The sequence below is a fragment of the Podarcis cretensis genome (genome assembly GCF_951804945.1).
Source record: "Podarcis cretensis genome assembly, chromosome: 7".
Classification (NCBI taxonomy): Eukaryota; Metazoa; Chordata; class Lepidosauria; order Squamata; family Lacertidae; genus Podarcis; species Podarcis cretensis.
In genome coordinates this window covers 86699977-86723987 of record NC_137176.1, presented here as the reverse complement: position 1 = coordinate 86723987, position 24011 = coordinate 86699977, and the positions used below count along the sequence as shown (strand labels likewise).

General features: G+C 41.1%; 2 protein-coding genes across 5 annotated transcripts; both read right to left on the bottom strand.

Annotated features, from left to right (window-relative positions):
- Nucleotides 1-3056: 3056 nt before the first annotated feature.
- Nucleotides 3057-23997, bottom strand: LOC307220470 (mas-related G-protein coupled receptor member H-like). Of its 4 annotated transcripts, none has more exons than XM_079984465.1 (3): nt 23847-23997; nt 6268-6293; nt 3057-4697 (listed from the first exon to the last, which is right to left on the bottom strand). In XM_079984465.1, the coding sequence occupies exons 1-3, from the start codon at nt 23874-23876 to the stop codon at nt 3716-3718; spliced, it is 1038 nt and encodes a 345-aa protein (XP_079840591.1). In that variant the 5' UTR covers nt 23877-23997; the 3' UTR covers nt 3057-3715. The 4 variants fall into 4 exon arrangements, 3 of the variants coding, with proteins under 3 accessions (XP_079840591.1, XP_079840590.1, XP_079840589.1); XM_079984464.1 differs by lacking the exon at nt 23847-23997 and adding an exon at nt 22732-23121; XM_079984463.1 differs by lacking the exon at nt 23847-23997 and adding an exon at nt 14662-14759.
- Nucleotides 17464-19743, bottom strand: LOC307220503 (mas-related G-protein coupled receptor member H-like). Its single transcript, XM_079984512.1, has one exon. It carries the CDS (start codon nt 18907-18909, stop codon nt 18094-18096), a length of 816 nt encoding a protein of 271 aa, XP_079840638.1. The 5' UTR covers nt 18910-19743; the 3' UTR covers nt 17464-18093.
- Nucleotides 23998-24011: the final 14 nt, after the last annotated feature.

Sequence of the window (24011 nt, the reverse complement as noted above, 5' to 3'; positions counted from 1 at the left end):
GTTTTATTGGGTTTTTAATATTCTGTTGGGAGCCGCCCAGAGTGGCTGGGGAAACCCAGCAAGATGAGTGGGGTAGAAATAAATTATTATTATTATTATTATTATTATTATTATTATTATTATTATTCTCCTTGTCACTCATGTGCCATTTGCTTTCTCAGTATCCTTCCTATGGTTTCTAATCTGATCAGGGTTTATGCAGTTTGCCTGGATACTTCTATGGAGGAGAAGCAGAAGTAGTGCTGCATATTGACTAATAAAGCAAACCTATGAACAAGATGGCCTGAAGGAAATCAGTGTAATTTAAGCTTGTGTCAAATTTCAATAGATCCAAACCCTGTTCAGCAGCAGTTGGTGAAAATCCCCCAAAATGGGGTGGGGGGGTGGGGTGGAATTGTGCTATAACTAAAAGAAATAATTGATAGGTTGTGGTTGTTTTTTAAGTAGCGGCCAAGCAGCTATCAATAACACAAATCCTGTGTTCTAAACTGCATCTTCCAATCTAATTAGTTCAAAGCTTACTTAATTCCAAAGTAGACAGCAGTTCAACCTAAGGATCAAGGAGGGATCTGCTGAACAGGATCCTGTGGGCTCAGTGAGAGAGTTTGGAAAAGTGTACGGAATGCATAAGGTTCAGAAGGGTCCCAATGAAAAATGAATTCAGGTTAAAAAAAAGAAAGAAAAGATGAATGTGTCTAAAATTGTAGTGAAGTTGGAGCCTTACACAGGAATAAACAGAATATAAAAATAAAATGGATTTTGGGAAATATCAAAACATCTGAGGGAAAACCCAAAACCCACCAACCCAAAACCCAAGTATCTAGGCCCAAAAGAGTGTCTTAGAACAAACTGACCAGGATGATTTTTAAAAAAGTGAAAGAGGGAGATGCTTAAAGCAGGAAAAGTGATATTTGTGTGTCCAAGAAAGACATTCAGGATTTAATAATAATAATAACAACAACAACAACAACAACAACAACAATAATAATAATACTAATACTAATAATAATAATAATAATAATAATAATAATAATAATAATTTATTTACACCCCACCCATCTTGCTGGGTTTCCCCAGCCACTCTGGGTGGCTCCCAACAGAATATTAAAAATACAATAAAACATCAAACATCTTTCATAAGCTACAGTGTCTTTCACCAATGTTTGCTTCCTTTCCACTCCATTTTTTGGTCTAACATGCATTGAGACACCTCGGATCTCCAAATAATTTTTTTTTGCCATCTGATTCTTTAGTAGAAGACATGAACTTTAGTGGCATCTTTGTGTGAGGCTGTACCACTCAACTTAACACTGCACAAAAGCTGTTTGAAGCAGACTTCATGCAGAGGCATCATAGAGTAGAGCCTCATCCATAAACTTCCTTAGGACCTGCTGTGTGTTGAAGAGGTCTGCCATTGGGGAATTTCTGCTTGCATTTTGATGGCCTTCTGTATTCTTCATACTGAGTGATTTAATTCAGATTGAGGTTCTTGGGACACATTCCAAGCTTCTGGTCCACTGGCCTTTGCCCAAGGAGTGACCCTGTAGTCCCCCCATTGGCAAAGAACTTCTTGTTCTGCCTGGCAATATAATAGTAGGTAGAAAGACATTCCAGAGGGCTTCCCAGGCTCCTGGAGACAGAAATGAGCTGATATACAAAGGGACCTGGTGGATTCTGAACTGACACTATAGTCAACACTAGTTGGGATTGAGCCTGATCACTATATAGCTGCAAGTGGTTTAGCCTAGAGCAAGCTTGTACCTGCCCCATGGCTGCCACCTCAGGCAGCATGAGCAAGGGGCTGTAGTTATGGTGGTGGCTATGTCATGCCATGATGCCAGAACTCCGGTCAACATTATAATGGGGGAGGCATTGAGAAAAGATTTAGCACAACCCTTTAGATTTTATAGGGGTGGAGAAGTTCGTGCTCAAGCATAAATCTGTTTCCTTTGGAAAGGGTTCCTCTTTCCAAGGGAAATAATTCAGCTCAGAACTCCTAGTCTAAATCTCATTCTTTGGACAATACATAGAGGTAAAGGTAAAGGACCCCTGGATGGTTAAGTCCAGTCAAAGGTGACTATGGGGTGCAGCGCTCATCTTGCTTTGTAGGATGAGGGAACCACTGTTTGTCCACAGACAGCTTTCTGGGACATGTGCCCAGCATGACTAAACCTCTTCTGCTGCAACAGAACACTGTGACAAGGGCCAGAGCCCACAGAAAAGCCATTTACCTTTTTGCTGCAGCGGTACCTATTTGTTTATTTATTTGCTTTTGAACTGCTAGATTGGCAGATGCTGGGATGGAGCAATAGGAGCATTTAAAAGGGGTAAAGTGAATTCAAGAAAGAAGGAAAGAGAAGGTCCATACCAGGGCACAGATAATGGTGGATAAATGTGTTGGACTGTAGCATTGATGCCAAAGTGGGAAGAGAACAGCCACAGACGTGTCAATGCTGATGGCTGTCAGTAGAAGCTGGCCAACAGAATATGTGAAGAAAAATAGTTCAAATAATAATATTTTAATCACATAGACAGAATAGAATTCCCCACAGTGAGTTACAACAGGCAAAATAATATTGAGGAGAGCTGTAAAGACACCAAAGTCAGCTATGGAGAGGTTCAGGATGCAGGTGGTGAAAGGATTCTTCTCAATGTGGAAGCCAAGAAGGTGGATGACTTTTCCATTCCCCAGGAAGCCAAACATGCAGATAATGATAGGGATACTGTTGACAATGCTTAGGGTTAACTTCAAGGAAGCTGGCAACTCAATTTCCATATAAAAAACTCTTCCCTGGAAGAGACCAGAAGAAATAAGTTCTTGATGTGCCCCACGGCTGCCACCACAGTCAGCAAGAGCAAGGGGCTGTAGTTATGGTGGTGGCTATCAGTGGTGGATCTACATTTTGGGGGCCCTGAAGCTCGAATTGCTATAGGGCCCCCTTTACAACTGGCAATAAGGTCTGAGTAACCATTGTTATCTTCTTCAATGGGGTTGTTCCACAACAGATCACCATATCTTTATAACATTCTTTATCATCATATCTTTATAACATGCTACAGACTCTCAAACTTTGGGATTGTTGAAATAGATGAAACAAAAAATTAATTAATTTGAATCATGCGACTCAAAATAAGTCTACTAGATCCACAGTTTTAAGCAATGTGAATTAAGTTGTTTCTGGGTTGGCTGTAACTCCAAAAAAACATTATGGCAGTTGTTCATGGAGAAAGAAGCCCTACCCATTGCACAATATAGGGTTGAAGAAATTTATGCTCACACATATTTTCCATCCAAGCTCCATCTTCACAGTAGTGCTCTTTCCAAAGCAAACATTAAAATGCAGAACTCCTAAAGTGAAACTCCTGCTTTCAACAATAGAAAGAAAGACATTACAAGAAGACATTCAGACAACAGACTATTGTCTAGACATCATGTTGATCATGATACAGTGGTACCTCTGGTTACGAACGCTTCTGGTTATGAACGCTTCAGGTTACGAACTCTGCAAACCCAGAAGTAGCTGCTCCTGGTTGTGAACTTTGCCCCAGGATGCGAACGGAAAGCGCTCGCTGGAGGCGTGCATGCAGTGGGAGGCCCCAATAGCGAAAGAGCGCCTCAGGATAAGAATGGTTTCAGCTTAAGAATGGACCTCCAGATCAAATTAAGTTCGTAACCAGAAGTACCACCGTAATACAGAAGTTGAGATTTCTTGTCTTAAGCCTTCAAGGGAGCCATCGTAATTGAGTTTTCAGTTCCAGACTTCGACTCTTCCAAAACTGAGTTTTCAGTTCTGGACTCTGACTGTTCCACACAGTCCTCCTCATCCTTGAAAATCCTCTGGAGTGCAACTTTCATGGAGACCCTGGACTGGCCTTTCTTCTGTCTCCTCCCAACTAGGAAATAGATCAGCGGGTTGACACTACTATTCAGAGAGGCACACACAAAACCAACTTCCATTAGAATCACATTGTTCTCATTAAAATAGATGGCAGTGTAAATGGCATTTAGTGGGAAGGCAAAGATGAGGAAGAAAAGAAGTGCAAGCAGAATGGTGGTGAGCAGCTTCCCGCGTTGCTTCTGCTCTGATTTGCAGCAGACTTTGAGGGCCAGTATCAGAGTGGAGGTGACCATCAGAGGAGTGCAAATGAGGGCATTTACAATAAGCTGGTACAATAGGTTAGTGTTTGGAAAGCTCTGAGTCAGTAGGAGAGTAAGGTGAATGCCTGAGAGCAGGAAAGAGAGGGTCCATATCAGGGCACAAATAATGGTGGATAAACGTGCCGGTCGGTGGCATCGATGCCACAGTGGGAAGAGGACAGCCACAGACCTGTCGATGCTGATGGCTGTCAGGAGAAACTGGCCCGCAGAATACGTGAAGAAAAATAGTTCATATAATACTTTTCTAATCAAAACAGCAACATGAGATTTCTCATAGAATGTTACAACAGGCAAAATAATAGTCAGGAGAGCTGCAAGGACACCAAAGTCAGCGATGGAGAGGTTCAGGATGTAGGTGGTGAAAGCATTCCTCTTAATGTGGAAGCCCAGAAGCCGGATGACCATTCCATTCCCCAGGAAGCCAAAGATGCAGATGATGATAAAGACACTGTTGGCAATGCTTTGGGTTAATTTCAATGAAACAGTTGAGCCATCATCTGAATCTCCAGAAGAGTGATTTGGCTCTTCATTCTCTAGCCTGGAAGAGATAACAGGAAATCTTTTTTGGGTATACACTAACTATAGCATTAACTATCATCAAAAGTTAGGATTATCCAATTGCAAAGAGATAATTTGATTTTCTTCTTGTCTAGTTCAACACCTGTGTAGCTAAGGCACTGCACAGTTTTCGTGAGTCTTCAAAATAAGCTGGTTGGTAGCTTTTCATTTTTTTAAAAAAATAATTTTTACTGGTTTTCTTTTCTCGTAAGAAATATTCAGTGTCATCATTTAACATCCATTTTCTAGTTTCCCCCTCTCTGTTGACTTCCCCCAACTTCCATTTCTGGTTTATTATACCAAATGTTACATTCTGCTGTTTATACATAATGTTCTGTTATCACTAATTGTATTTCTTGTTCTCTGTAAATAAAGTTGTAAATGTTTATTTAAATCCTGCCAATAGCTTTTCAATTTTTGAAACAAATAAGTTGATATCTTATCACAAAATAGGGGAACTTTGAGTTTCAAAGCATGGCAATATCATACCCCAACATTATCAGTTAGGAAATGATTCTCATAACAGGGGAAACATTTTTCCTAGAGGTTTTCCTGGAAAACTACAAATTCAAAAACATTTCCTAATAAAGAGAAAGCACCATTTTTTCTTCAATCCAACATTGTTGGATTATGTTAATCCAACTGAATGATCAAATTAATCTGATTTAATGTTGCAATGATGCTTTTCATAATTGCAGAACTAGTCATTGGAGGGATTTGAATCTCCTAGACATTATCTAATTTAAACTTCCTGAGCCAATATGCAAAACAACATTTCTTTGAAATTCAAATTTGCCCACATTTTTGGATGCAGTTCTCCAACCAAAGTGTTTACAAAAAATGCATATTTTATGGGAATATGCTTGTTAAAGTGTGTTCATTCTTCAAAACAGCACAAACATTACATCTTTTAAAAAAGAAAATCACAGTGACATATTTTTAAATATTACATGAAGTTATTTCTTTTTAATCCAAATTGTTGCAGAAATGTAGAGAATTCAAAATGTGAGAAACTGAGTGAACCCAAAATGGAAATCTCCACCTATCCCTTATGCAGACTATAAGATGAAGTTATGGTCCTGTATTATGCGGGTGGCGCTGTGGGTAAAAGCCTCAGCGCCTAGGGCTTGCCGATCGAAAGGTCGGCGGTTCGAATCCCCGCGATGGGGTGCGCTCCCGTCGTTCGGTCCCAGCACCTGCCAACCTAGCAGTTTGAAAGCACCCCCGGGTGCAAGTAGATAAATAGGGACCGCTTACTAGCGGGAAGGTAAACGGCGTTTCCGTGTGCGGCTCTGGCTCGCCAGAGCAGCAATGTCACGCTGGCCACGTGACCCGGAAGTGTCTCCGGACAGCGCTGGCCCCCGGCCTCTTGAGTGAGATGGGCGCACAACCCTAGAGTCTGTCAGGACTGGCCCGTACGGGCAGGGGTACCTTTACCTTTACCTTTATTAATCACATATGCTGTACCACATCTTCATTCTTAGGTGTGTTGAAGTTAATGTATACAGTGCTAATACTGAACATGATATGACTTTTTTATGTGCACTTACCACAGTCGTCTAGATATATTCTTCTCCTTTTTTTTTTTTGAAAAAGAGGATTTATGTAAGAGAAAATAAAATTACAATTAGAATCCAGTTACAGAGGCTACTTTTGGTTTAACAGATTAGTTGTCTATAACAACTGAGCAAAGAGGTCAAGGGAAAAAAAGAATGCAAATATAAGGTAGTTTAATTTTAATAAAATGTGTTGCAATTTCTCAAACCAAATATACGTATTGAATAAGGCGGCTAGCCAAACATCCCTAGGAATTATCGCCCCATCAGCTTACTATCTATTCCGGGGAAAATATTTGCCGCTGTCTTACTGGAAGAACTTCTTTCATGGGTCCATGAGAGAAACATTCTACCGCCAGAACAGATTGGCTTCCGGAAGTCAGCATCAACCATGGACCACTGTCTAACTCTTTATCACCTTGCCAGTAAATACACTGCACCAAGGCAAGGCCACCTGTTTGCCGCTTTCATGGACCTGGAGGCCGCCTTTGATTCCATTCCTAGGCAGAGATTATGGTCCAAACTTGCCCATCTGGGCATTGATCCGCACCTCCTCTCCCTAATTATTTCCCTTTATTCAAACACCACAGCTCGCGTTCGAATTGGTCCCAATGGCTCCCTTACCACTCCATTCCCAACGGCCAGGGGCGTCCGACAAGGTTGTCTCTTGGCCCCTTTACTGTTTAATCTTTATCTTCATGATGCCCTTTCCCCTTTGAAGCTAGCAACTAAGTATCCTCCTCACTTAGCAGGCCACCCCGTTGCTTCCCTTTTCTATGCGGATGATGCCGTCATCTTATCCAGAACAGCTGCAGACCTAGCAAATGCAGTTAATGCATTTATCGCCTATTGTAAGGCGGAAGCTCTTAATATTAATTATAAAAAATTGAAAGTTCTCCACTTCACTCGTTCCCGCAAACTCAAGCTGGAGCCGCTTAAGATCACAGGTGGCTACTTAGAAAAGGTAAAAGCCTTTAAATATCTAGGCTTAATATTTACTTATAATCTCTCCTGGACCACCCATCTACAATCTGCCTCTCTTGCTGCAACCACGACCTCTAATGCCATTGTCCGATTTTATCACCAGAAGGGCAGCAAATACCTTCCAGCAGCAATTCAAATATTTAATGCCAAAATTGTCCCTAAATTATTATATGGCTGCGAAGTATGGACTACAGCAATATCAGGTAACTTGGATCGCCCACTTCACATGTTTCTGAGATCTCTTTCCGGCGTCCCAAGATGTGTCTCAGGTGCAGCCCTACGACTTGAGTTCACCCAGCCCTCAATTGTAAAACGAGCATGGAGTCGAGCCATTTCCTATAGCTCCCACCTACTAGCATCGGATGCTCGAATTAGAGGTGGTTTCTCCAATTTGATCCTAAGAGATATTCATAATTCTCCTTGGAAAACTACAATTAATCTCAAATTCTGCTCTCTTCTCAATTTGAACCGTAAAACTGTTTTTAACTTAGAGTGTATTAGCCCGGCGGCCCTACCTCTAATCAAAAGCTACAGCAACTTGACTTCTCTAACACAGCTTCCCATGCAAGAGGGCCGTGTTCAGGCTTAGCCCTAGCTATTCCACCCCCTGAAGGGATCCCTCTATACTGCTTCACAATTCCTTCAGAGGCTAAGCGAAGGGCCTTTACCTGTGCCCGTTGCAACTGCTTTCCTACAGCAGTTCTGTCGGGTCGTTACTCCAGAGTTCCCATCGCAAATAGAACATGCTCCTGCAATGACACGGCTCTGGAGACTATGGAACATGTAATGCTCTTCTGTCCCAACTGGACAGATGAAAGATCTCGGTTTCTAACTCCTCTCATGAACAAGTTTCATCTCCCAATCCAGCCCTGGATAGTGTCCCTTCTTCTGCAGGATTCTGACTGTTGGATTACCGAGATGACAGCTAATTTCCTGCTTAGTGTGATGAAGAGGAAAGCGGCACCAACTCCTTCTTTAACGCCACAGATGTAGTTGATATGCCGCACAATCGAACGTGTTTTTGTATTCTCTGTCACTCGATGTTTTAAATCCCCCGTTACTTTTGTTATCCCCATTTTCTCAAAGTATTCCCCCAGGACGACATCCACTTTTATCTCCCCACCCCCATTTTATGTTGTTATTTCTATGTATATTATGCTATGGCCGTATGGCTAATGCAATAAAATCGATTGATACGTATTGAATCAAAGGAGGTAACATTGGTGAACATTATATAATAGCACGGTGCATGAGATACTCTTATGGTGCATTCAATATGACCTTAACAGATTGTAGAGCTGGACCCAAACAAAATGAATTTCAATAGGGACCAGTTTCAGGTTCTACACTTAGGTAGGAGAAACCAGTTGCACATATATAAGATGAGGGAAACCTGTCTTTCCACTAGTACATTTAAAAAGGATCTAGGGGTCTTAGTAGACCAAAAGCTTCACACATCAGCCATGTGGTGTAGCAGGAAAAAGCAACTGCTTTCTAGGCTGCATCAACAGATATACTGTATAGTTCCTAATCAAGGGAAGTCATAGTTCCATTCTATTCTGCCTTGGTCAAACCACACCTGGAATACTGTGTCCAGTTCTGGGTGCCACAATTTAAGAATTATGTTGAAAAGCTGGAATATGTGCAGGGTGTGTGTGTGTGTGTGTGTGTGTGAGAGAGAGAGAGAGAGAGAGAGACCAAGATAATCAGGGGTCTGGAAACCAAGCCTTATGAGGAACAGGTGAGGGAGTTGGGCATGTTTAGCCAGGGGCAGAGGAGACTGAGAGAAGAGAGAGAGGAGAACAGAATCATAGAACTGTAGAGTTGGATGAGACCCCAAGGGTTATCTAGTACAGCGTCCTTGTTATATTAAAGGGCTGTTACATGGATGATGGATCCAACTTGTTTTCTCCTGCTCCAGAGATAGGACATGACCCAATGGATTCAAGTTGCAAGACGGAAACATGGAAGGTGCCTAAAGAAGCCAGGGTGGCTATCTAAAGAACTTTTAACTGAGTTAAGATTAAAAAAGAGAAAATAGATCACTCCTGAACAGTAAAATAACACGCCAAGAGATTGAAAATGCCATTCAGAACATGAAATTGGGCAAATCTCCAGGACCAGATGGGCTGACCTCCAAGTACTACAAGACATTAAAAGACTACTTGATACAACCACTGATGGAGGTCAGCAATGAAATTATGGAGGGGAAGAAGGCGCCGGAATCGTGGAAAGAAGCCTTTATCACATTGATACCAAAATCGGAAGCTGAAAAGACACAACTTAAGAACTATCGTCCCATCTCCCTTTTAAATGTGGATTACAAAATATTTGCAGATGTTTTGGCAAGTAGACTCAAAAAAGTATTAAATGAAGTAATTCATAAAGACCAGGCAGGCTTTCTCCCAGGTAGACACTTGTTTGCTAACACAAGGAATATCATTGACATTTTGGAACTTTTGCAAACAGACATAAATACAAAAGCAGTGTTAATTTTTATAGATGCGGAGAAGGCCTTTGACAATATCTCTTGGAAATTTATGAAGGGAAATTTAAAAGAAATGGGAGTGGGACGGGGTTTTGAGAATGGGATTGATGCAATATATTCAGAACAAAAAGCTAAATTGATAGTTAACAATGTGGTTACAGAAGAGTTTAAAATTGAAAAAGGAACACGACAAGGCTGCCCCATTTCCCCTTTGCTATTTATTTCGGTTCTGGAGGTGCTCTTGAATATGATCAGAGGGGACCGGTTGGTGGAAGGGATTCAGGTCGGAGCGAAACAATATAAACTTAAAGCTTTTGCAGATGACCTAGTTCTGACCCTGCAGGAGCCAGAATCTAGTACAATAAGAGTATTACAATTGATTCAAGATTTTGGTCGGGTGGCGGGATTTAAACTAAATAAACAGAAAACTAAGGTGTTGGGAAAAAATCTGACAGATACAGAGTCGGAACGGTTTCAGAGAGAAACAGAACTAACTGTGGTTAAAAAAGTAAAGTACCTAGGGGTAAATATAACAGCAAAGAATCTGAGTCTATTTAAGGATAACTATGAAAAATGTTGGTCTGAAATTAAGAGAGACTTGGATAGTTGGACAAAATTGAAGCTTTCTTTGTTAGGCCAAATTGCTGCTGTTAAGATGAATGTATTGCCAAAGATGTTGTTTTTGTTCCAAACATTGCAGATTGTGGACAAGACGGAGTGCTTCCGGAAGTGGCAGAGAGATATATCTAAATTTGTCTGGCAGGGCAAAAAGCCCAGAATTAAGTTTAAGATACTAACTGATGCGAAAGAAAGAGGGGGCTTTGCCCTGCCAGACTTAAAGCTGTACTATGAAGCAGCAGCTTTCTGCTGGCTAAAAGACTGGCTACTTCTCGAAGACACTGATGTACTGGACCTGGAAGGTTTTAACAATGCTTTTGGATGGCATGCATACTTATGGTATGACAAGGTTAAGATCAATAAGGCCTTTAAGAATCATATTGTCAGAAAAGCAGTGTTTAATGTCTGGACAAAATATAAAGACTTATTGGAAAATAAAACTCCAAGGTGGCTTTCACCGCTGGAAGCTAAGGCCCGAAAAACCCCCAATATGGAGGTCAAATGGCCAAAATATTGGGAAATATTAGAAAAAGATGGAGACAATTGGAAATTGCAGAGTTTGGAGAAAATGAAGGATAAAGTGCGAGACTGGTTACACTACGCTCAGATTAAAGAAGTTTTTAAAAATGACAAAAAGCTAGGGTTCCGGGTGGAGAAATCGAAATTGGAAACAGAACTGTTAGAACCTAAGACTAAGGTACTTTCAAGAATGTATAACTTGCTGTTAAAATGGAACACACAAGATGAAATGGTTAAATCGGCTATGATAAAGTGGGCACAGGATATTGGGTACAACATTATGTTTGAGGACTGGGAAAGGTTGTGGACCACTGGGTTGAACTTCACTGCATGTAATGCTTTGAAGGAAAATGTAATGAAAATGATATATAGATGGTACATGACCCCAGTCAAGCTTGCAAAGATATACCATGTGTCTGATAATAAATGTTGGAAGTGTAAAGAAGCCGAAGGATCATTCTTTCACCTCTGGTGGACTTGCCCTAGAGTGAAGGCTTTCTGGGAAATGATTTATAATGAACTGAAAAAGGTATTTAAGTATACTTTCCCTAAGAAACCAGAGGCCTTCCTCCTGGGTATTGTCGGCCAGAGGGTGTTAAGGAAGGACCAAACATTTTTTATGTATGCAACAACGGCAGCAAGGATACTCATCGCTAAACACTGGAAAACCCAAGATCTACCCACGCTGGAAGAGTGGCAGATGCAGCTGATGGACTATATGCAACTGGCCGAGATGACTGGTAAAATCCGAGACCTGGGAGAGGAGAGGGTTGAGGAGGACTGGAGGAAATTCAAGATTTATTTACAAAAATATTGTAATTTGGTTGAATGTTAAGAAGGATGCTAGATCATAAAAAACTGCCCACCACTGAATTAGATCTGATTTTGACGATAAGTGAGATTAAGGAAAATATAAACTTTTTGGAGAATTGTTAGATTTTATTTAAATGAGCAGAGATAAGATTGTAAACAAGTGGGTAATTTGCTTGGAAAAACTTTTTTTTTTTGTAACGATGTAAGTGTGAGTGGGAGATGTGAGGAAGTCCAAAGAAGTGATGAAACTATGCTATGATATAAGTAATGTTGTTTATTATTTATGCATTTGTTTTCAAAAAACTTTAATAAATATGTAATAAAAAAAAAGATTAAAAAAGGATGTGTACAAAAAATGGAAAAGGGGGGAAACTACCAAAGAGGAATTCAAACAAATAGCCAGCACGTGTAGACACAAAGTCAGAAAAGCTAAAGCACAGAATGAACTCAGGCTTGCTAGAGAGGTTAAAAGCAACAAAAAGGGCTTTTATGGGTATGTTTGTAGCAAAAGGAAGAACAAAGAAACAGTGGGGTCACTCAGAGGAGAAGATGGTGAAATGCAAACAGGGGACACAGAAAGGGCTGAACTCCTCAATGCCTTCTTTGCCTCAGTCTTCTCCGATAAAGAAAACAATGCCCGACCTGAAGAATTTGGAGCAAATGATTCAGCAGAGGAAACACAGCCCAGAATAACTAAGGAGATAGTACAAGAATACTTGGCTAGTCTAGATGTATCCAAGTCTCCAGGGCCAAGAGTATTAAAAGAACTGGCAGATATGATCTCAGAACCACTGGCAGTCATCTTTGAGAATTCCTGGAGAACAGGCGAAGTCCCGGCAGACTGGAGGAGGGCAAATGTTGTCCCTATTTTCAAAAAGGGGGAAAGAGAGGACCCAAATAATTACTGCCCAGTCAGTCTGACATCAGTACCAGGGAAGATTCTGGAGCAGATCATTAAGCAAACAGTCTGTGAGCACCTAGAAAGGAATGCTGTGATCACCAATAGTCAGCATGGATTTCTGAAAAATAAGTCATGTCAGACTAACCTGATTTCGTTTTTTGACAGAATTACAAGTCTGGTAACCAAGGTGCCCCATGATATTCTTGTAAAGAAGCTGGTAAAATGCGGTCTTGACTATGCTACCACTCAGTAGATTTGTAACTGGCTGACTGACCGAACCCAAAGGGTGCTCATCAATGGTTCCTCTTCATCCTGGAGAAGAGTGACTAGTGGGGTGCCACAGGGTTCTGTCTTGGGCCCGGTCTTATTCAACATCTTTATCAACGACTTGGATGATGGACTCAAGGGCATCCTGATCAAATTTGCAGATGACACCAAACTGGGAGGGATGGCTAACACCCCAGAGGACAGGATCACACTTCAAACCGACCTTGACAGATTAGAGAACTGGGCCAAAACAAACAAGAAGAATTTTAACAGGGAGAAATGTAAAGTATTGCACTTGGGCAAAAAAAATGAGAGGCACAAATACAAGATGGGTGACACCTGGCTTGAGAGCAGTACATGTCAAAAGGATCTAGGAGTCTTGGTTGACCACAAACTTGACATGAGCCAACAGTGTGACGCGGCAGCTAAAAAAGCCAATGCAATTCTGGGCTGCATCAATAGGAGTATAGCATCTAGATCAAGGGAAGTAATAGTGCCACTGTATTCTGCTCTGGTCAGACCTCACCTGGAGTACTGTGTCCAGTTCTGGGCACCACAGTTCAAGAAGGACACTGACAAACTGGAACGTGTCCAGAGGAGGGCAACCAAAATGGTCAAAGGCCTGGAAGCGATGCCTTATGAAGAACGGCTAAGGGAGCTGGGCATGTTTAGCCTGGAGAAGAGGAGGTTAAGGGGTGATATGATAGCCATGTTCAAATATATAAAAGGATGTCACATAGAGGAGGGAGAAAGGTTGTTTTCTGCTGCTCCAGAGAAGCGGACACGGAGCAATGGCTCCAAACTACAAGAAAGAAGATTCCACCTAAACATTAGGAAGAACTTCCTGACAGTAAGAGCTGTTCGACAGTGGAATTTGCTGCCAAGGAGTGTGGTGGAGTCTCCTTCTTTGGAGGTCTTTAAGCAGAGGCTTGACAACCATATGTCAGGAGTGCTCTGATGGTGTTTCCTGCTTGGCAGGGGGTTGGACTCGATGGCCCTTGTGGTCTCTTCCAACTCTATGATTCTATGATTCTATGAAAGGAGATTCCAACTAACTATCAGGAAGAACTTTCTGACAAGAAGAGCTGTTATACCTGAAGGAGTGTCTCCACCCACATCGTTCTGTCCGGACACTGAGGTCCAGTGCCGAGGGCCTTCTGGAGGTTCCCTCACTGTGAGAAGCGAGGTTACAGGGAACCAGGTAGTGGCGCCCTCCCTGTGGAACGCCCTCCCATCAGATGTCAAAAAGATAAACAACTACCTGACATTTAGAAGACATCTGAAGGCAGCCCTGTTCAGGGAAGTTTTAATGTGTGACATTTTAATGTATTTTTAATTTTTGTTGGAAGCCGCCCAGAGTGGCTGGGGAAACCCAGCCAGCTGGGCGGGGTACAAATAATAAATTATTATTGTTAACCTTGGAGGTTTTTAAGCAGAGGTTTGATGAAAATCTACACTGCAGGTGGTTGGACCAGAAGACTTCCGAGGTCCCTTCCAACTCTACAATTCTATGATTCTATGTATCTGGAATATATATATTTCCTTACACATTATCCTTGAATGCTTCCCTGCTTAACCTTGTTTGGTTTTAGCGTTTTAGAATGTAAATGGCTGAATTGGACAGCCAACCTCCCCGTTTCTCTTCTACAAGCTGCTATAAGTGTCAGGCCCCACCCTAACTCATGAAAACATGCAGAGATAAACTGCCACAGTATCAGCAAACAGTGACCTAAATCAGCATCATGTAAAAGCAAATGGGGAAGCAATTAAAAGGGAGCTTTTGTTTAGGAGTGCTTACCTCGTAAACATCCATCATGGGATAGTCCATAAAATGTACTGGTCCCCCAAGAAACCCAAGCTAGAGTTGTAGCTGGAACAGCCTCCAACACATAATAAACTAGTTAGCAAAATAATTAAGTGGAAAATGAAAGAGGAAACTGAATCACCAGCTAATTTTGAAACGCATCCTGGTATTGTTCCAGCATCAACACAGGAAGTAGGTGTTAGAGAAAAAAGGGTTGACCTTTTAATATTAACTGTGCTTGATGCCAGGCTGTGCTGCTGTGGATCGCCCCTTCCCCACCTCACTCAACCTCCGCAATGATGCACCAAGTGAGGAGACCCCTGGCGGCAGGCAGGGAAGGACAGGAAGCTGGGGACAGGGCCTGCCTGGGCAGAACAGGAATCCCCATGGAAGATGGCACCTGTGTTGGGGCACCTGGTTCACACCCTCTCAAAATTGTGTACCTGGGGCCATGCCAGCTCCTCATCTGTCTATAACCCTTTCCTTCCTCATGGATAACAAAGTAGAGTAAGTTACAGATAGGTAGCCGTGTTGGTCTGCCATAGTCAAAACAAAATAAAAAAATTCCTTCCAGTAGCACCTTAAAGACCAACTAAGTTAGTTCTAGGTATGAGCTTTCGTGTGCATGCACACTTCTTCAGATACACTGAGACAGAAGTCACCAGACCCTTCTATATAGTGAGAAGGTGGGGAGGGGTATTACTCAGAAGGGTGGTGGGAATGGGTGATTGGCAGATAGCTGTGATGAGCCTGTTGACGACTCTTAACGACTGCAATAGGTCTTACAGGAAAAAGCAAGGGGTGAGAAGGTGAAAAATGGCTTTGTCATGTATAATGAGATAAGAATCCAATGTCTTTGTTCAGACCTGGTCTCAGGGTCTGGTGACTTCTGTTTCAGTGTATCTGAAGAAGTGTGCATGCACACGAAAGCTCATACCTAGAACTAACTTAGTTGGTCTTTAAGGTGCTACTGGAAGGAGGTTTTTTATTTTGTTTTGAAAGTAGAGTAAGTAACCCATGGGATATGAGGTGGTCTATCATCTCTAATCCCCTTGGCCCCCAGTATGACTCTGGCTAACTGGTTTGATTGATTAGCCACTTGCTACGTATGATATATGTTCAGAGGCATGTAGAGGAGTGTTCATTGTGGCAAGTCCAGGTGTAGGAATTCCATCAAATTTTATCTGAAATGAACATTCAAAGAAAATTTTGGAGTAGTTCTTTCATGCAAAACATCTAAGCAATATTTTGAGTTTTATACATCAAGTCTTAAAGATGGTGTGATGTTGTTGATTTTTCTTGTGCAAAGGTTCTTCCTCATTTTGCTGAGAGATTTTCCCGAGGAAGCCCCCCTCTCCTTTTTTACTGAAAAAGCGTTTTATGCAAAAGCTTGTGTTTTTCAAGAAGTTTCCTTGATATGAAGTTTGTTACATATGTTTCATAATCAGCTTTCACCCACAGGAAGTATCTCACCAGTTAATCTGCTGATTTCTGTGCATAGTTGCCATGACCAAATCTCTTCAAAAACTAGCATTGTGTTGTCCAGAGCACTTGTCTTGTAACTGCATGTGTTTTTTTGGGTGTGTATCGGAGTGCAGAATCAACAATATGGTTTATCCCCCTCACAAATAGTAGATACAGTGGTACCGATGGTTACGAACTTAATTCATTCTGGAGATCCATTCTTAACCTGAAACCGTTCTTAAGCTGAAACCGTTCTTAACCTGAGGTACCACTTTAGCTAATGGGGCCTAGTGCTGCCACTGTGCCGCCGCCGCGTGATTTCTGTTCTCACCCTGAGGTAAAGTTCTTAACCCAAGGTACTACTTCCAGGTTAGTGGAGTCTGTAACCCGAAGTGTTTGTAACCCGACGTGTTTGTAAACTAAGTTACCACTGTATTACAATCTGAAATCTCTGGCTGGGTCTTTTATCTGGATAATGGCACTTGTGGTTTTTTGTGTGATGATGGTGGCCCAGCCACTTGAAATTCTGCTGCTCCCTGCACTGATGTCACTTAGATATAAGCTAAAAACAGATTTTTCCATAGACTTTTGGAGATAGTGGTTAACACTCAGCAGCCCTGGGTTTGATATACTTAGAGCATCATTCTAATCCAAGGCCTGTTAGAAGTAGCAAATTTGGAATAGATGGACTTTAGGCTACGGCAACATAGCTCAACGTGGCTCTGCTCCTGGTTCAGCCAGAGGTCCACTGCACTGTAAGATCTGACAAATCTTGCCATATAGGCTGTTAGTGATATGCGGGGTGGGGTGGCCGGAAAACAGCTTGCTCCAGTGAGTGTTAGGGAGTCATTCATCCACAAACAGGGAGAAGATTCCAGAACAGTTGTATATAAGTGGGAGAGGCACTCTGAGCATAGACAGCTTCAGCTGGAAGTGCCAATAAAAGGAGAACTAGACGACTGACCAAACTGCTGCTTCAGGACTGCCGATAGACTGTGTCTGCCTCCATCATTGCTTAAAAGAAAGAAGGACCGAAACTTATGTATGCCATTACAGCTATTGCTATAATGATTGTAAATAGTGCTACCATGAAGTGTTTATGACCAGTGAAGAAATAAATCATTTGACTGAGTGTTATGGTGTCTGTGTTTCTTCTCACAGTGTAGCTTCAATTGCTGACTACTGCTTCCCAGAAACTCTGCTAAATGGATGGAAGCTGCTAACAAGTTACCGACACATGAGTATACCCAAACAGCGAAAATGTGATGGACTGTGACCTTCAATAGTGAGTTGTTGTGTGCTGTTTAGTAAGGACTGGAGTCAGATGCAAAGTACAATAAAATTCAAAGATTTATTTAAATTGCAGCTGATTAAGATAAAACTCTGTGATATAAGAATGAAAAAAATACATAAATGAAATGCAAGTGAGCAATGGAGAAATGAAAAAGAACAACAGAGAAACAAAAAAGAAGACTATAAGATACATGTTATTATTATAATTATTTCATTATGCATTAAATTAGTATATCACCCTATACCTTTAGATATCAAGGCGGTTCACAGCCACTGCAGTCAGTATGAGCAAGGGACTGTGGTCATGTCCCACTGCTGTCTAGCTTGGAGTTCCGTGTTTTGTCCAGTATACTTCTGTAGTTTCTGAAAGGCTGAAACGCCAATCAACATTATGGCATAGGAGGTGGTGGGGAGAGTAGCTTTAGCCCAACCCATCGAAAAATATAGGGGTGAAGAAGGCTATGCTCAAGCAGACCTTCTGTCCAAGGCCCAGCGCCACAGTCTTGCTCTATCCAAAGCAAATGTTACAATACAAAACTCCAACTTTAAATATCCTATGTTGGACATGAGATAGAAAGGCATTAAAAGAAGTCTTTCACACCACAGACTACCCTCTGTACATTATTGTGCTTATGCTAATAAAGAATTGGCCAGTCGTGCCTTAAGGCATTAAGTTGCTATCATAACTGAGTTTTCAGTTTTGGATGCTGATTCTTCCTCATCCTTGAAAATCCTCTGGAGTGCAGCTTTCATGGAGACCTTGGACTGGCCCTTCTTCTGTCTCCTCCCAACTAGGAAATAGATCAGCGGGTTGACACTACTATTCAGAGAGGCACACACAAAACCAACTTCCATTAGAATCATATTCTTCTCATTAAAATAGATGGCAGTGTAAATGGCATTTAGTGGGAAAGCAAAGAGGAGGAAGAAAAGAAGTGCAAGCAAAATGGTGGTGAGCAGCTTCCCGCGTTGCTTCTGCTCTGATTTGCAGCAGACTTTGAGGGCCAGTATCAGAGTGGAGGTGACCATCAGAGGAGTGCAAATGAGGGCATTTACAATAAGCTGGTACACTAGATTAGAGTTTGGAAAGCTCTGAGTCAGTAGGAGAATAAGGTGAATGCCTGAGAGCAGGAAAGAGAGGGTCCATATCAGGGCACAAATAATGGTGGATAAACGTGCCGGACGGTGGCATCGATGCCAAAGTGGGAAGAGGACAGCCACAGACCTGTCGATGCTGATGGCTGTCAGGAGAAACTGGCCCGCAGAATACGTGAAGAAAAATAGTTCAAATAATACTTTTCTAATCAAAACAGCAACATGGGATTTCTCATAGAAAGTTACAACAGGCAAAATAATAGTCAGGAGAGCTGCAAGGACACCAAAGTCAGCGATGGAGAGGTTCAGGATGTAGGTGGTGAAAGGATTCCTCTTAATGTGGAAGCCCAGAAGCCGGATGACCATTCCATTCCCCAGGAAGCCAAACATGCAGATGATGAGAATTATGCTGTTGGCAATGCTTTGGATTACATTTCTATCATGTATTTCCTCAAAATATGATTCCCTGAAAGAGATAAAAGGATTTCAGTACCTGATATGATGTCTAGGTTCACCTTCATTAACTCTAAAAGTCAGCATGACCCAATCAGTGATCAATCTAAGCAGCAAATAGATAATACCACTTTCTTTTTGTCTAGATCAATACCTGTGTAGCTATGGCAGTACACATTTTCCTGGAATCTTCAAAGTAAACTGTTTGGTAGCTTTCCCATTTTTACAACTATTGAGTAAATATTGACACAAAGTAGGTGAAATGTTGAGGTTCAATAGCAAATTAGGAAATAGCTAACACTATTCTAGGCTGCATCAATGGAAGTATAGTGTCCAGATTGAGGGAAGTAATAGTACCACTCTATTCTGTCTTGGTCAGACCACACCTGGAATACTGTGTCCAATTTTGGGCACCCCAATTTATGAAGGATTTTGACAGGCTGGAAGATGTGCAGAGGAGGGCAACCAAGATGACCAGGGATCGGGAAATCAAGCCTTATGAAGAGAAGTTGATGGTATGTTTAGCCTGGAAAAGAGGAGACTTAGAGGAGATTTGATAGCCATTTTCAAATATCTTAAGGGCTGTGACATGGAAGAGAGTAGGACTCAAACCAATGGCTTCAAATTGAAGGAGATTCTGACTAAACATTAAAAAAAAACTTTCTGACAGAGCTGTTCGAAAGTGGAACAGACTTCCTCAGGAGATTATGGACTCCCCTTCATTGGAGGCTTTTAGGCAAAGGTTGGATGGCCATCTGTCCTGGATGCTTTAGCTGAGATTCCTGGCTGGACTAGATGACCCTTAGGGTCCTTCCAAATCTAAAATTCTATGAATCCATGATGCTTTGGGTTATATCTTTATCACCTATTTCCTCAATATATGTTTTCCTGGAAGAGATAAAAAGATCTCAGTACCTGATATGATGTCTAGGTTCACCTTCATTAACTCTAAAGTCAGCATGACCCAATCAGTGATCAATCTAAGCAGCAAAGAGATAATACCACTTTCTTCTTATCTAGATCAATACCTGTGTAGCTATGGCAGTACACATTTTCCTGGAATCTTCAGAGTAAACTGTTTGGTAGCTTTTCCATTTTTACAACTATTGAGTAAATATTGACACAAAGTAGGTGAAATGTTGAGGTTCAATAACAAGTTAGGAAATAGCTAACACTATTCTAAGCTGCATCAACGGAAGTATAGTGTCCAGATTGAGGGAAGTAATAGTACCACTCTATTCTGTCTTGGTCGGACCACACCTGGAATACAGTGGTACCTCGGGTTAAGTACTTAATTCATTCTGGAGGTCCGTTCTTAACCTGAAACTGTTCTTAACCTGAAGCACCACTTTAGCTAAAGGGGCCTCCTGCTGCTGCCACGCCACCAGAGCACAATTTCTGTTCTCATCCTGAAGCAAAGTTCTTAATCTGAAGCAATATTTCTGGGTTAGCGGAGTCTGTAACCTGAAGCGTATGTAACCTGAGGTACCACTGTATTTTGTCCAATTCTGGGCACCCCAATTTAAGAAGGATTTTGACAGGCTGGAATATGTGCAGAGGAGGGCAACCAAGATGATCAAGGGTCAGGAAACCAAGCCTTATGAGGAGTAGTTGAAGGTATGTTTAGCCTGGAAAAGAGGAGACTGAGAGGTGATATGATAGCCATCTTTAAATATCTTAACGGCTGTGACATGGAAGAGAGTAGGACTCAAACCAATGGCTTCAAGTTCAAGGAGATTCTGACTAAACATTCAAAAAAACTTTCTGACAATTAGAGCCGTCCGGCAGTGGAACAGACTCCCTCAGGAGATTATGGACTCCCCTTCATTGGAGGCTTTTAGGCAGAGGTTGGATGGCCATCTGTCATGGATGCTTTACCTGAGATTCCTGCATTGCCGGGGGTTGGACTAGATGACCCTTGGGACCCTTTCAACTCTCAAATTCTATGAATCTATGATTATGAGTTAGGAAATGATTCTCAGAAAAGGGGAAGTACTTCCCTGTGGTCTTCCCCTCCATTTTTAGTAACAACGGCCCCAAACATTTTCTTTAATCCAGGAAATTTTAAATAAAGTGAAGGGGAGCGAGTCTATTAGTGGTATTTATTCCCCTCCACTTGTTGTGACAAAGGGCTAAACCTTTTTCTTTAACACGGGATTGTTGGATAAAGTTGAGATTGTTGCTATGATGGTTTTGCTAATCACAGAACTGGTGATGGGGGATAGATTTGAATTTCTTTGCATTTTAATTAGAAACTATCTAATTTGAGCTTCCTGAACAAAACAACAGCACAATTTTCTTTGAAATTCACACTTATCTGCATTTTGTGATGCAGTTCTCCAGCCAAGAAATTCCTACAAAAATGCATGTATTATGGGAAATTGCTTGCAAAAGTGTACTCATTATTCAAAACTGCACACAAAATATATTTATTTTAACAAATGTAACTTTCTTCTAAGTTACATTAAAATATTTTAAAAATACATGCAGAAAAGTGAAGAACTGGAAACATGAGAAACTGAGAGAATCCAAAATGGAAATCTCTGGCTATTGTTGTGAAAGCTCTATAAGATATTGTTCCGTATTAATCACTTATGCTTTGTCACATCTACATTCTCAGGTTTACAGTGAAGTGAATGGATACAGTGCTTATACTGAAGATGAAATTATTTTAAAAATGCACTTACCCCACGTGAACGTGACGGATAGAAAAATTTTCTGATGTCTAAGTAAAATCACAAATACAGCCCAGTTACAAGGGTACTTTGGGTTTACGAGAATAGATGTTAATAACAACTGACCAAATGAGCAAAGAGGTCAAGGGGAGGGAGGATAATGCAAAAACAATGTAGTTTAATTAAAAAAATACTTTGCAATTTCACAAATCAAATATCATTTTTCAACAAATAACATTGCTGAACATTTTATAACAGCATGGTGTATGTATGATGCCTTTAAGATGAACTTCACAGATTGGAGAACCAACAAATGAATTGGAATAGGTACCAATGTCAGGCAGAAACAACCAACTGCACAAATATAAGTTGGAGAACACCTGACTTGCCAGTAGTACATGTGAAAAGGATCTAGGGGTCTTAGTATACGAGGTTTCCTCAACCTCAGTGTTCCAGATGTTATTGGCCTACAACTCCCATGATCCCTAGCTAACAGGACCAGTGGTCAGGGATGATGGGAACTGTAGTCTCAAAAGGTTGAGGAAACCAAAAGCTTCATGAGTCACCCATGTGATGTAGCAGCAAAAAAAGCTATTCTAGACTACAGAACTATAGTGTCCCAAACAAGGGAAGTAATAGAACCGCAATATCTTACCTTGGTCAGATAACTGGAGTCCTGTGTCCAGTTCTGGGCACCTGAAGACTGAGAGGAGAGAGAGAGGAGAACAGATATCCCTCAGGGTCCTTTCCAACTCTAAAACTCTTTGATTCTATGTATCTAGAAATATATATTTCTATTACACATTAGCTTTGCACGCTTACCCCCTTAACACCATTTGGTTAATGGTTATGACAAGGTTGTTTGTTTGTTTTTACAATGTTTGAGAGTGTAAATAGCTGAATTGGACAGCCAACCTCCCCGTTTCTCTTCTACAAGCTGCTATAAGTGTCAAGCCCCACCCTAACTCATGAAAGCATGCAGAGAGAAATTGCCACAGCATCAGCAAACAGGCACCTAAATCAGCATCATGTAAAAGCAAATGGGGAAGCAATTAAAAGGGAGCTTTTGTTTAAGAGAACTTACCTCGTAATCATCCATCATGGAATAGACCATAATATATACTGGTCCCCCAAGAAACCCAAGCTAGAGTTATAGCCGGAACAGCTGCTGATGAGCTAGTCAGCAACAAAATTAGGAAGAAATCAAAAGAGGAAACTGAAGCACCAGAAGATTTTGAAATAGATCTGGATAACAAACTTCATAGGAAGTAGGTGTTAGAAAAGGAAGAAAAGAGCAGACACAGTATTCAAACCCATGGAATTGGTAGGTAGATTGTTTTAGTGGCTAATTTGATTAGATAATTCAAATTGAGTAAGCCTATATTTTTATTCACAAATGAATTTGAGGGATGTACAAGATGGTGCATAGTAAACAGTATGAATGGCCATTTGAAACAGATCAATTGTTTATTATTGTTGTTATTATTATTATTATTTATTATTATTATTATTATTATTATTATTATATTTATTCAATTTATATACCACCTTCCATCGAAGAGAGGTAATTGTAACCCTGGTCTCTTATGCGCTACTCCATTTGATATTCTGCCACATTTTCTGGAAACAAAATGTACAAGTAAATAAGTTGGGGTGAGGGATGATATTTTTCCAGAGGGCAGAAACTTTAATGGGGACCTAGTTAAACATTCTGTGTGGCACCTTTCAGACTAACGAATTCAGGCCCCAGTCCTATCTGGGACACATGTCCATGAAATTTAGTAAGTCTTACTTCTGAGTAGTATGGTTATACTGACATTAAGCTACACTAGAAATTGCACAACAGGGACCCCTCCTAAACCAAGGTTAGATATTGGTCAGTTTACTACTACTACTATTTATAATAATAATAATTTGTTGGCTCCCAACAAAATATTTAAAACACAATCAAACATCAAATATTAAAAACTTCCATATACACAGCTGTATTCTGATGTCTTCTAAAAGTTGTGTAGTTCTCTATCTCTTTGACATCTATTGAGAAGGCCCTCTGCCTGGTTCCCTGTTACTTCACTTACCACAGTGAGGGAACTGCCAGAAGGCCCTCAGAGCTGGATTTCAGTATCTGGGCTGAGCTATGGGGATAGAGATACTCCTGGGGAAGCAATTAAAAGGGAGCTTTTGTTTAAGAGTACTTACCTCGTAATCATCCATCATGGAATAGCCCATAAAATGTACTGGTCCCCCAAGAAACCCAAGGTAGAGTTATAGCTGGAACAGCCACTGATGAGCTAGTCAGCAACAAAAGGAAGCAGAAATCAAAAGAGGAAACTGAAGCACCAGAAGATTTTGAACTAGATCTGG

What these genes read in the sequence shown, in the direction of transcription:
- LOC307220503 (XM_079984512.1), bottom strand. Translation starts at nt 18,909, where the DNA reads ATGTTTGGCTTCCTGGGGAATGGAATGGTCATCCGGCTTCTGGGCTTC.
- LOC307220470 (XM_079984465.1), bottom strand. Translation starts at nt 23,876, where the DNA reads ATGGGCTATTCCATGATGGATGATTACGAG. An exon ending in CCATGATGGATGATTACGAG is followed by an intron (nt 6,294 to 23,846) that starts GTAAGTACTCTT and finishes AAAAAAAAAAAG; the next exon opens with GAGAAGAATATATCTAGACG. An exon ending in AATATATCTAGACGACTGTG is followed by an intron (nt 4,698 to 6,267) that starts GTAAGTGCACAT and finishes TATCTCTTCCAG; the next exon opens with GCTAGAGAATGAAGAGCCAA.